At 49.7% G+C, this 10,554-nt stretch overlaps 5 protein-coding genes across 11 annotated transcripts; 2 read left to right on the top strand and 3 right to left on the bottom strand.

Annotated features, from left to right (window-relative positions):
• Nucleotides 1-265: 265 nt before the first annotated feature.
• LOC120900640 (ubiquitin-conjugating enzyme E2 J2) lies at nt 266-2,918 on the bottom strand. 6 transcript variants are annotated; one of them, XM_040310808.1, is made up of 3 exons: nt 2,311-2,918; nt 2,053-2,216; nt 266-1,955 (listed from the first exon to the last, which is right to left on the bottom strand). In XM_040310808.1, the coding sequence occupies exons 2-3, from the start codon at nt 2,120-2,122 to the stop codon at nt 1,294-1,296; spliced, it is 732 nt and encodes a 243-aa protein (XP_040166742.1). In that variant the 5' UTR covers nt 2,123-2,216; nt 2,311-2,918; the 3' UTR covers nt 266-1,293. The 6 variants fall into 6 exon arrangements, with proteins under 6 accessions (XP_040166742.1, XP_040165926.1, XP_040167577.1 ...); XM_040309992.1 differs by having other exon boundaries at nt 2,315-2,918; XM_040311643.1 differs by having other exon boundaries at nt 2,053-2,219; nt 2,327-2,918.
• Nucleotides 2,919-3,151: 233 nt separating this feature from the next.
• Nucleotides 3,152-4,604, top strand: LOC120900071 (mitochondrial E3 ubiquitin protein ligase 1). The gene is made up of 3 exons (XM_040307025.1): nt 3,152-3,369; nt 3,491-3,660; nt 3,737-4,604. The coding sequence occupies exons 1-3, from the start codon at nt 3,265-3,267 to the stop codon at nt 4,479-4,481; spliced, it is 1,020 nt and encodes a 339-aa protein (XP_040162959.1). The 5' UTR covers nt 3,152-3,264; the 3' UTR covers nt 4,482-4,604.
• On the bottom strand, nt 4,430-6,867 carry LOC120899342 (FGGY carbohydrate kinase domain-containing protein). The gene is made up of 4 exons (XM_040305731.1): nt 6,673-6,867; nt 5,148-6,257; nt 4,864-5,082; nt 4,430-4,797 (listed from the first exon to the last, which is right to left on the bottom strand). Exons 1-4 carry the CDS (start codon nt 6,865-6,867, stop codon nt 4,651-4,653), a joined length of 1,671 nt encoding a protein of 556 aa, XP_040161665.1. The 3' UTR covers nt 4,430-4,650.
• Nucleotides 6,868-7,575: 708 nt separating this feature from the next.
• LOC120897250 lies at nt 7,576-8,522 on the top strand. 2 transcript variants are annotated; one of them, XM_040301975.1, is made up of 4 exons: nt 7,618-7,682; nt 7,736-7,790; nt 7,874-8,114; nt 8,187-8,522. In XM_040301975.1, exons 2-4 carry the CDS (start codon nt 7,771-7,773, stop codon nt 8,361-8,363), a joined length of 438 nt encoding a protein of 145 aa, XP_040157909.1. In that variant the 5' UTR covers nt 7,618-7,682; nt 7,736-7,770; the 3' UTR covers nt 8,364-8,522. The 2 variants fall into 2 exon arrangements, with proteins under 2 accessions (XP_040157907.1, XP_040157909.1); XM_040301973.1 differs by having other exon boundaries at nt 7,576-7,790.
• A 97-nt stretch (nt 8,523-8,619) lies between these two features.
• LOC120894897 (protein yellow) lies at nt 8,620-9,985 on the bottom strand. The gene is made up of 3 exons (XM_040297763.1): nt 9,593-9,985; nt 9,320-9,516; nt 8,620-9,246 (listed from the first exon to the last, which is right to left on the bottom strand). The coding sequence occupies exons 1-3, from the start codon at nt 9,983-9,985 to the stop codon at nt 8,694-8,696; spliced, it is 1,143 nt and encodes a 380-aa protein (XP_040153697.1). The 3' UTR covers nt 8,620-8,693.
• Between the last annotated feature and the right edge of the window lie 569 nt (nt 9,986-10,554).

Genomic DNA, 10,554 nt, shown 5'->3' with positions numbered 1-10,554 from the left:
ACCCCGGATTATCACCTTGACTCGTAGAGTAGCTATATTTACGGTCCAAAATAAATACTGATTTAAATGACGAAAAAGTACATAGCTTTCCCCCTGGGAACATAAAAACGTATATGTTTTACCATTGTACCGCTCACGTGTCTTCTTGTCCGTCCGTCCGTTTTTCCAGCCATGTGCACAATGCCATCTATTGCTTTCTATTGCATCTGTTTGCAACACTATTTTGGTTTGAGTTAAATCATGCCTACTGTCTACTGCGCGTGTGTGTGAGTGTATGTTTTTATTTGTTTTTGCTGTTGTGTTGCTCACCTTGCTGTGTGATGCGTTTGCGTGTAAAATGTGTGAAAAAGGTTGCGTACCGTATCATTGATTTCGTCTTTGCCGCTCTCTTTCTCTCGACTTGATCATGTGACATTAGTGATCGTGATCAGTTGGATCGGTTCAAATGTTTATTAGAGCTTTTTTTAACTTTTTTAAACGAGCACAGCCGCATCGAACAAACCCCTCACGACCACTGGTACCCCACTGCATGTAGTTGTAGTTTCGTTACATATATGTTCACTATACTGATATTGTAACGTTACACTATTTGTTTTAATAATTGTATATCAACCATCGATAGGTTAGCTGTAAAATCAAATTTCGGACAATTCGGTAACCCCAACGTAGAGTCGTCGTTGAACGGGCACAGGCAATGGATGGCATTGCGGGAGAGCAACAAAGGAAGGTGAAACGTGTTAAAAGTATGTATATGGTACAGAGAAGAAAAACAACAGAACCAGATCCGTTCGTTCCCTGTTTTTTTGTCTGTTGCATTGCAATTGCGCTACTCTTGCCCGAGGGTTTCCGATTTAAATTTTGTAATGCAATGCTTAGAATTTTGTTTTACTGCATATTTACCTTCCTTTAGAGCCAAGCCGTTTTGGTATAATGGTTTAGTGGCGCATTATGCTGAAAGCAAATGGCTCTCACAATTGCCGACCTCTTTCTCGCACTTTTTGTTTTGTTTTGTTTCATTGCTGTTGTCGCTTCACTATGTAATATGATTAGCGTTTACAAATTAGAACATTCCTCTTGGAGGATTAGTTTGCTGCAGAACAAAGACTATGCCTCACCGCTGGGCGATAGTGATGGTGAGCATTTTCGCGAAGTTCCAATGCTTCCGAATACGCCGCAACTCACGCACACACACACAGCTGGCCAAAACGTGCCGCCCCTAGTGCAGCGCATTGATGTTGATGCACGCTCAAACACAACGAAACCTCTCGCTTCACCCGGCGCTTCGTGCCATTATTAAATGTTCATGCTCTTAATGACGTAATGCACTATTAGCGCAAACACGACGAACCCTACCAGCACGATCAGATTGGTGTAGAGCGAGTGCCAAATGTTGCTGTCGTCGATACCGGATCGACCTCCCGCCACAAACATGCCACCGTCCGCCGTTGCCGTCTCGCCTGCCGCACTGTCCGCGCCGTTCTCCGCACTGGCGGCGGCCGCCTGTTTCCGCTGCTCCTCGATCTTCTGCAACCGTTCGCCGATTTCCTCGCAAATCTCGGGAAACAGCTCCTGGAACACCTCGTTCTTCATGTTAAACTCGAGCGACTGTTGGGCGTAGCGGCGCTTTTCCGCCGGTGTCGTTTCGCACGACCCCATCGTGGGCGTCGACTCGAGCATGAAGCTCAGCAGCCCGGTCAGGATGGTCGCCACGGACCAGGCCGGATTCCACGTGTCCGGGTGAAAGTCCGATATGCTCAGGCAGAGCCGCTTGTTTGTCTTGAACCGTCCGTTCGGGGTGGTCATGTAGATGGAGGGGGGCTTGAATGGGAACTCCTTGGTGAACAGCAGCGTCCCGTGGTAGTAGCCGCCGTAGTACGGTGAATCTTCCGGTCCCTTGATCACGTAGTGCCATTCCAGGATGTTCGATGGTAGTGGTTCCGCTGTGATGTATGGTACTGCAGATGGCGATGGTGGTGGTGGTGTTGGGGCGAAGAAAAAGAAAGTATTTATTAGGGAACAAGTTTGGACGACGGTCGCGTTGCGCGGGCCTACCTGGATCCCGTTTCAGTCGCATGTAATCCTGTTTTAGCCGGCAGGTGGCAGTCGGTTTCTGGTTCGTCATCGTGGCACTTTGTGTTGCTTTACGGCTGGACAGATGTTTCTATTGTTGCGGCGGTCTGTTGATCCAGTTGTTACTCAATATGACACCTTTTTTCCTGCTTTTAGACAATGACGTGCGAAATATGTGCATAACATTAATCTTTGATTGTTTTGTGTTGCACAGGGGAAGCTATGGCAATGGAAACCAACCTACTCCGATTGTTACCTTGTGTCGTCACAAATCCCGTGTCTCAATGTACTGCTTCCTCCAGTTCTATTGTTAAAACTATGTTTTCCTTCCTATCGGTAGCACCATAAACAACCCTTCACCTTTGAATGCAGCCTCTTCGCGTGTTAAAATTACTTCCGTATACACTATATTGCACCAGCCGTTTGCAGTCACGTCGTTTTTGCGTAGCACGACCGTTTTATGTACACAACGCACGAAAAACTAATCACCAGATGCACCCCGAGAGCTGCACCATTACTACACGTCAGCGTTAGGCATATCGATGCGTTCACACCACCAGTCCCTCTTTTATTACGCAGATTAGGGTGGTAAGTATTGCCGACGCGGCTTGACTACGGGAACGAGAAACTGCAGGCCCAATCGAGCTCACACACGGTCCCACGGGACTGGGAAGCAAAATATCGAAAGCGACACAAGTGCACTCGACGACGAACGGGGGGGACAGGAAGTTTAAGCTAATCTGCTCCGAAGTGAATTCCACATTCCTCGATCGCAACAAAAAATAACACACCACCGATGCAGGAAAAACATCACAACAGTATGACAGCTCAGCAGAGAGCAACAACACTCCCTGTCAGCAAGCGTATCGGTTGCAGCTGGGAGAAAAATGCGTGTTTTCCAGTGATTTTCCACGAACTATTACACTTGATTGTCCTTTTTTAATTTTGTAATGCAGTCAATAATTAAAACACACATTCAATTCGCTCCCGCCCCTTCTGCTTCTCTATTTTCTATTTTGTCATCCAAGCGACTCTCTGAAGACTTCATTTTCTGTCTGACATTAGAATGTAAACACGACATGTCGGAAAAACACAAACGAAAAAAAAACAACAAACCAAAAAGAATGCACCGAGACAAAATGTATGCGAGAAAGCAATCTCCTTGGTAGTGGATCGCGCCGCGTCACAAACTAAATGGAATATCTACAGGAAGCGGTCCTGCTAGGCATCGATCTGCTGGTGCTGGTAGTGTGCAGCAACCAGTACTACAAACTCAGGAAAAACTGCCGTGCATTGAAGGTGAGAAAGCGAACACACACTCCCCTTGTCCCTTCGCCGGGCTGTTCGGAAAAGAAAACACAGATCGGGGGATTATGTCATAACCGTTTCGCGTTTTTTTTTCTTTCTCAACTGCTTTTAGGATGCGCCACAGCTACAGATCGATGACCAGCTGGCCGACCGGTTACGCAAAGAACCCGACCAGAAGCTCAAATATGCCGTCATTCGGGGAAGCGTCACACCCATCGGGACGGCCCTGCGCAGCGCAATGTCCCCCTCGGTCACCGGGGTGCTGCAGACGATGACCTTAACGTAAGCCGGTAGCGACGTGATGTGCCATGCGCATACATAATGAAAACAACACTCGCCATATTCCTTCCACTTTCAGCGAACATCGCGTCGCACGGGCAATGTTTGGCTTTTGGCAGGAAGAAAAACAAATCATTCACGTGTCGGCGAACGAAACACCGTTCCGGCTGGTGAACGGTAAGCAGGGGGTGGAGATCGTGAGCGGCCTGTCGGCCGAACTGCTCGACATGGACACGGTGTACGAAAACTACGAGCCCTCCTCGCTGACCGTGTTCGATCATCTGTTCGGGCTGTTTTCGGGCGTCCGGCAGAAGGGCCTCCAGACGACGGAAGAGATGCTGCGCGACGGCAGCTTTATTACGGCCGTCGGTGAGCTCGAGCTGGACGACACCGGGGTCCGGCTGCATCCACCATCGAACGGGTGGCCAATGTTTCTAACCACAGCCACCAAAAGCACACTGCTCAAGCGCCTGGAAGAGGCAAAGTCTTCCACCCTGCTGAAGGTGATCCTGTCCGGCACGATATCGGCCGTGCTGATCGTGCTGATCACGCGCAAGCTGTACAAGCGCAAGAAGCAGGAATGGGAAGAGGACAAGCTGCGCAAACAGCTGGAACAGTCGCGCGCCACCCGCCGAGCGCGCATGCGAACGACCGGCCTGGCCGAGGAGCAGCTCTGCGTGGTGTGCATTGTGAACCCGAAGGAAGTGATCTGCCTGCCGTGTGGGCACGTGTGCTTGTGTGAAAATTGTGCGCAGAAAATCAGCCTCCACTGTCCGGTGTGCCGAACGGTGATCGAAACCAAAGCGGCCGCGTTTATTTCGTAACTGTGCGCATTGTAAATGTAGTTACCAGATGTTTACTTTTAACTTTGCACCTGACAATGGCTTACTGTGTGTTACTTACTAAAGATACGTTGATAATATATTGCGCAAAGGTTGGGCTCGGAATGGCAAGCGTTTAACGTGGAATGATTGCGATGACGAAACGGCTTAGTTAACCTTTCATAATACGTTCATAGCCACGCTGGTCCAGGTACATCCGTTGGAAAACGCGATACTTTCGCTCGTGATAGTCGCGAGTGCTGTCCCTCAGGTCCGGTTTGACCACCACAGCACTACCGCCCATGCCACTTGCTGCTAGCTATTGGAATACGATTGTATAAATGTGTATCGTGACAGTGAAACGTTAATAGCTACTTTTACAAACCTCCAAACTATCGTATAGCCCAGCCGCATACGCTCCCATCATTGCCGAACCGAGCAGTACAGCTTCCGGTTCGCTGGGCAGCAGCACTGGAACAGAACAAATGTCGGCATGCGTTTGTACAAAGAGAGAATTCTTGCTTAAACCACCGCACAGCAGTATCGACGTGATTGGTTCGCGTCCAGAAGCTTCCAGCACCTGTAGTATGTGTCGTGTTCCGTACTGAAGAAGGAAGAACAAATGCATTAAATTGAAGAAACGTGAAACGTTCGTCGACCAAAGCGTACCGCTAGTGCTTGCATGAGAGCAAGATAAATAAGCGCCAAGTTTTGCACATCCTTCGTCATCGTTAGACCCGATATCATACCCTTCAGATTAGGATCGGCCAGAGGCGACCGATTGCCGTGAAAGTCGGGCCAAACGTGCAGATCGATCGTTAGTCGGTGAACGGAACTTTCACCCTGCTTTTTTGCCAACTCATCTAGGAATGTGTTGAGAAAGGCATAAATCTTCCCATTGGAACCGCCGTGCTCTTTAAGCAGCTGGTCGTAGCACGGGTGCGTTTGAAGCATGTAATCGATCAGTACGCCCGTCGCACTCTGGCCTGCCTCGTTCAGGTACAGATCCGGGATGATCGCATGCTTGTACGGGCCCCATATCCCTGGAGCCAGTACCGGTCGCTTGGTAAGACTCATATGGCACGAGGACGTTCCGCAAATGATGGCCATCTTGGAGGTGAGACTGCCGCCATCACCCGCTCTTCCCGGAGGTCCTTCGCAGCCGAGCAGTGCCAACGCTCCCGCATGAGCATCGATCATCGAACTAGCAACTGCCGTGCCAGGGTTTAACCCCAGCTCTTGGGCCGCTTGCCGCGAAAGTCCTCCGTCGATCGCTGCACCCGGGTTTGCAACGTGCGTCCCAATCAGCCCCCAGCTGTCGACGCGTAGATCATCGACCAAACCGATCGTTTGTAGGAAATCTTCCGACCAGCATCGATCCTCTGCATCGTAGTTCCATTTGCAGACGGCCGAGCAAATCGATCGGCAATCGGCACCAGTGGCACGGAATGTCAGGTAGTCGGGAAGGTCGTAAAATGCCCCGACCTTCGTCCACACCGCGTCGTGCATGTTTCGCTTGAGCCACAGCAGCTTCGGCACTTCCATCTCGAGCGAAATGCTGCCCCCGACGTAGTTGAGCATTTGGTGGTGCGTTGCGTTGATGAAGCGGGCCTCCTCCTCCGCCCGATGGTCCATCCAGAGGATCACGTTGCGCTGGTTGTCCTTCGAGGACGGGCAGACGGTTAGCGGTTGCATCTGGCCATCGAGAACAACGAGTGAACAGGTGGCATCGAACCCGATGCCTTTAATCTGCTCCTTCGCATATCCGGAGGTAACGTTCTGCGAACGAAGATCATACGGTTTAAATGCAATCGTTTCAAACTAAAATGGTTTCATTGTGCATGCGATCGATGTAGTGTGTTATTTAAAGAATTTAAATTTATTAACAATCAAAAAAGCTCTCAACTGTAAGGCTTTTTTTTGTGCTGCGTCCACCGGAGCGCTTCCTGGGAGCAATAAAAGCATAGGCTTATCTCGCTCTCGTCTATCAGCGCGCCCTATACCATTAAACTAATCGTAGAATTGTATGCCCAGTGTCAAACAATCGCTCCTCAACGCGACCATAAACGCGTCATCGTACAAGTGCATCCGTCCCTCAAGCCGCTTGCCCTTCCTCTTTCCGTTACTTTTGGTTCGTTTACGCATATTTACATCCCACACACACGCACACATACACACACACGCTGAAGATCACCTTGACACACTCGCAAACCGCTGACCAAATATCGTCCGACGATTGTTCGTAGTAGTTTGGCTGCGTGTTCCAGGTTTGTATCGGCTTCACGCAGGTCTGCAGCACTTCCCCCTTGCCGGTAACCAGTGCCGCCCGTGCACTGCCCGTTCCAACATCCACACCAATCAGATACACTGGACTGCTGCTGGTCGACATGTTGAATATGGTGATTGCAACTTTCACCTTTTCCGTATACAATAATATTTCCCTACCAAGAGACCTGGTAAGATGTCAGCTGCGGACACGCGGAAGTCTGAAAGTGTACTGAAGCGAACGTGCACTCCACAATTGACCTCGAGATTGGTAGCGGCGTCGTGGTCGTCGTTTAGTGGCGCCGGGCGGCGGTGTGCATGGTGGTTTGTTATTATTTGATGATAAAGCTTACACGTTCACTTACAGGGTGGCTCGTGGAATGGAATCATATATGTAAAAAAAATGTATTTTTTATGAAAAATGACGCTATGTTTATTGGGAGTCTGATGATAAAACGTGGCTAGTAATGGTTACCACGTGCAGGCACCAATTTTCCCGCCATGAACCGTTTTTTGAATTCAAAAGCTTATCCGCTCGAATAGTGTGCAAGCTAGCCGTTTCGAGCAGTTGTGCGGATACAGCTAATCCCCAAGATGCGTGGTACCTTTTGGTTGAATTGATTTTGGTTGAAACATCGATTCAAAACGTAAAGCAATTGTATTTTCAGTCAGAATAATCTAAAATAACTAAAAAAAAGTAGTTAAAACAATCCATCTTGAGCAGACACACTAAAAAAAATATCATTTTGGCTGAAAACTCGAGACACGCATTTTCTTTGTGTCCATTAGTAGCGTATGTCGGGAACAACCTGTATTGTATGCAATGCGCCTTGACAGCTCCAATCAAAACATCAACAGAAAATTGTTTACATTTCCAAAACACGTTTTCATTGGATTTGCCGGGAGCTCTTTACAACGTAAAATTAGAGCGCTTGGGAAGTAATTTGATCAATCTATTTGTTATCTCTTCTATACCTAATCAATAAAGTTAGTTCTCATAGGACAGTAGCTGGAAAAAAGTGTCGAAATGGTTCGTATAAAGTACAGGTAAGGACCACAAGCACCGTTCATCAAATCATGCATTTTCCACTATCGATCCTTTCTCTTCTTCTGATGCCCCATCGTTTCAGGTACATTCTGGTGCAGATACGTTGCAACAATCGAGAAGACACAGCACCGGTTACCATTGAATCGAACACACTGCTTAAGTACATTCGCGAGAATATAGAGCGGTACTACGGGGAGTTTGGTATCGCCAGCATGCTGCGGACGAATGTGATATACTTCAACGCGAAAACGCACCTCTGCATCATACAGGCAATGCATGGGCCGCATCGCTTCATTACCAGCATCCTACCGCTGCTCACCGTGGTAAGTGTCCGATCATCTCCCATGTGTCTGGAGAAGTATGACACTAATGGTGTCGCAATTTCGGATTTACAGGCCGGCCCCGAGATAGCCCGCTACCGAACACTGTACGTGGGAGCAACACTGATGCAGTGTAACAAATTTATCCTGAAGTATCAGCAACGCTACATCAACAAAACGCTCGGCGAGTATCGGGGAATGGGACAGAAGCTGAAAATGATAGAGGACGTGACGAAAATGAGGAGACTGTAGCGTAAGTTTAGAACATCGATCCTACTTCCTTTCCTTTTTATTAGAACTAGGCGTCTCTGGTGCCCTGTACAAAGTGAATAAATTATTGCATTGCGTGGTGGTGCTGCTTCGTGCCGCCATGTAATATGCAATAGGCCAGAGGAGGCTGACCGAACCGAAGCTCGCGAGTCCGTAAAGTCCAGTCCAGTAGTCCAGTCCAAGGTAGTCAGTATCACAGAATCCACCAGGCTCTGTGAGCCACGCGTGGGCACGGGGTGGTCAGGTTTGTGTCTCAGTGTCAGTGCAGTCGTGTAGTCAGTAGTGCGTCAGTCCCTCCCCGATGAGCGATGCTTAGTAACAATCATCGTCACACTCCTTGCAAACGTACTTCAACCGGGACGAGGCGCCACCAACGCCGCACGTGTTGTTGAGAAAATCGCTCAAGTTCGACGACAGTGACAGCAGATGCTCGTTCTTGCCCACGACCACGTGCGTCGACAGCCGGCACTCGTCCGCGTTCTGAATCAGCTCAAAGTTACACTCCCTGTACGGCTGATCGCTGTCCCAGAGGTACAGCTCGGCCTCGCCGCGGTACCGCAGCACCACCCCCTTGCCACCGTCCGTGCCGAGCAGGACAGAGTGTTTGCGCTTGGTGCCGAGCTCGACGATCGCGCTCGAACCCTTGCCGCTGCGCAGATGTTCCGACTTGATCGAGTAAACCTTCTGGCCGCACAGATAGCTGAAGATCACCAGGCTCTGGCCCTTTGGTTTCGGGATGAGCAGCAGGTAAAGCACATCTGAATCGCCGCAGCCAGCAGAGATGGCACGCGGTAGCACCACGCGGAAGCTCTTGTTGTTGTTCACGTCCAGCACAATGATTGCACCATCGCCGTCGGAAATGTAGCTGCAAGTCGTGGAGATCTTTAGCTTCATGCACGTGATTTTACTTTGTAGGTTTTACCCAACGCAATACTTACACAAACGGATGGCCGAGCTCGTTGTAATCAGTGACGAGATACTGGAGCCGCGAGCTGGATTTCACAATCTCCGACAGGTCGATCGTCTTGACCGTCTTGTCATTGCTCAAGTTGAAGGCATACACCTTCGGCGGGCAGCGCTTGATTGGTTGCTCCAGGAAGTTGGTAATGCCCGAGTCCAGCACCCACGCGATGCGCTGCAAGGAAAGAGACAACACGTTAGCAACGTTTTCATCCTACCGCAAAACCAACGGCCACGGCAACACAACGTACCTTCACATCCACGTACAGATCGATGACGGATTGAAGCGAGTTGCAATTGCCCTCCTCCTGATAGGCCCAGCAAGGGTACGGCTTAATGTGCGCGTAGCAGTTCGGTTTGTTCAGATCGATCTGCCCAAGCGTGGTAGGAACGCCCGAGCGCAATCTTGGCAGGGCCATCAACATACGTTGATTGTCGTACTGGCACCGCACCGGCATCACATTGCGTGGCTGGTAGCGATGCGCGGAGATGTAGATGTTCTTGGTCGAAAGGCAGGGAAAGTCGATCGAATTGCCGTTGATCCGGTACACGATGTTGCAGTACTCGAGATCGTCCGTGCTAGCGAGCGCGGACACCAGCACAAACAGCAGGGCAAGCGGTAGCCCCGTCACGCGGCAACTCATCGTGTTCTGTGCGTTCGTTTATCCCCAGCGCCAACACAAACCCGTGATCCACAACGAAGAACAAACGCGCTGGAACGCTGCTTTTGGGGAACTGTTGTGGTACTGTCCTCAGAGAACTGATAGCTGAAGAAGCACTCACCAGTCCATATATACCAGGGCGGAGTTCAACTGCACGTACGTATTCGGGTTAGTTTTGGTTTTCGGCGTCCTCGAGTGTACCACCGGTGCGGTACGTGCATTTGGTGACGATTGTTTGCCAGCGCCAGGGGGGGACTGGACTAGCTGCTGGTGTCACGTTGGTGGCTCTGGGGCAGTGGAAGAAGATATGCCCATGCCTTTGGGTATATGTTGTCTTCAGATTCGTCAACAGGCGTTATTTGAAAACAATTTCACCCGGGGCACGTAATGGAAATTGTGGAATCTTTCGGGACAAAATACCGGTTGAGTCTCCATCCGGATAGTTTGTCTGGGGTGGGTTGTTGTTTTAAGAAGAAATGACTAACCTTTAAGATATTTTATTGTGATCCTTTTTTTGGCCCGATTATCACGTACACGCCCATCCTGAAGGC

Source organism: Anopheles arabiensis, chromosome 2 (genome assembly GCF_016920715.1).
Source record: "Anopheles arabiensis isolate DONGOLA chromosome 2, AaraD3, whole genome shotgun sequence".
Classification (NCBI taxonomy): Eukaryota; Metazoa; Arthropoda; class Insecta; order Diptera; family Culicidae; genus Anopheles; species Anopheles arabiensis.
Note: the sequence above shows the minus strand (reverse complement) of the source record. Positions and strands in the feature narration are given on the sequence as shown.

What these genes read in the sequence shown, in the direction of transcription:
- LOC120900640 (XM_040310808.1), bottom strand. Translation starts at nt 2,122, where the DNA reads ATGACGAACCAGAAACCGACTGCCACCTGCCGGCTAAAACAGGATTAC. An exon ending in GCGACTGAAACGGGATCCAG is followed by an intron (nt 1,956 to 2,052) that starts GTAGGCCCGCGC and finishes CGCCATCTGCAG; the next exon opens with TACCATACATCACAGCGGAA.
- LOC120900071 (XM_040307025.1), top strand. Translation starts at nt 3,265, where the DNA reads ATGGAATATCTACAGGAAGCGGTCCTGCTAGGCATCGATCTGCTGGTG. An exon ending in AAAACTGCCGTGCATTGAAG is followed by an intron (nt 3,370 to 3,490) that starts GTGAGAAAGCGA and finishes AACTGCTTTTAG; the next exon opens with GATGCGCCACAGCTACAGAT. An exon ending in CTGCAGACGATGACCTTAAC is followed by an intron (nt 3,661 to 3,736) that starts GTAAGCCGGTAG and finishes TTCCACTTTCAG; the next exon opens with CGAACATCGCGTCGCACGGG.
- LOC120899342 (XM_040305731.1), bottom strand. Translation starts at nt 6,867, where the DNA reads ATGTCGACCAGCAGCAGTCCAGTGTATCTGATTGGTGTGGATGTTGGA. An exon ending in CGGTTTGCGAGTGTGTCAAG is followed by an intron (nt 6,258 to 6,672) that starts GTGATCTTCAGC and finishes CTTCGTTCGCAG; the next exon opens with AACGTTACCTCCGGATATGC. An exon ending in GGCTATACGATAGTTTGGAG is followed by an intron (nt 4,798 to 4,863) that starts GTTTGTAAAAGT and finishes GTATTCCAATAG; the next exon opens with CTAGCAGCAAGTGGCATGGG.
- LOC120897250 (XM_040301973.1), top strand. Translation starts at nt 7,771, where the DNA reads ATGGTTCGTATAAAGTACAG. An exon ending in ATGGTTCGTATAAAGTACAG is followed by an intron (nt 7,791 to 7,873) that starts GTAAGGACCACA and finishes CCATCGTTTCAG; the next exon opens with GTACATTCTGGTGCAGATAC. An exon ending in TCCTACCGCTGCTCACCGTG is followed by an intron (nt 8,115 to 8,186) that starts GTAAGTGTCCGA and finishes TCGGATTTACAG; the next exon opens with GCCGGCCCCGAGATAGCCCG.
- LOC120894897 (XM_040297763.1), bottom strand. Translation starts at nt 9,985, where the DNA reads ATGAGTTGCCGCGTGACGGGGCTACCGCTTGCCCTGCTGTTTGTGCTG. An exon ending in ATCTGTACGTGGATGTGAAG is followed by an intron (nt 9,517 to 9,592) that starts GTACGTTGTGTT and finishes CTTTCCTTGCAG; the next exon opens with CGCATCGCGTGGGTGCTGGA. An exon ending in GAGCTCGGCCATCCGTTTGT is followed by an intron (nt 9,247 to 9,319) that starts GTAAGTATTGCG and finishes CACGACTTGCAG; the next exon opens with CTACATTTCCGACGGCGATG.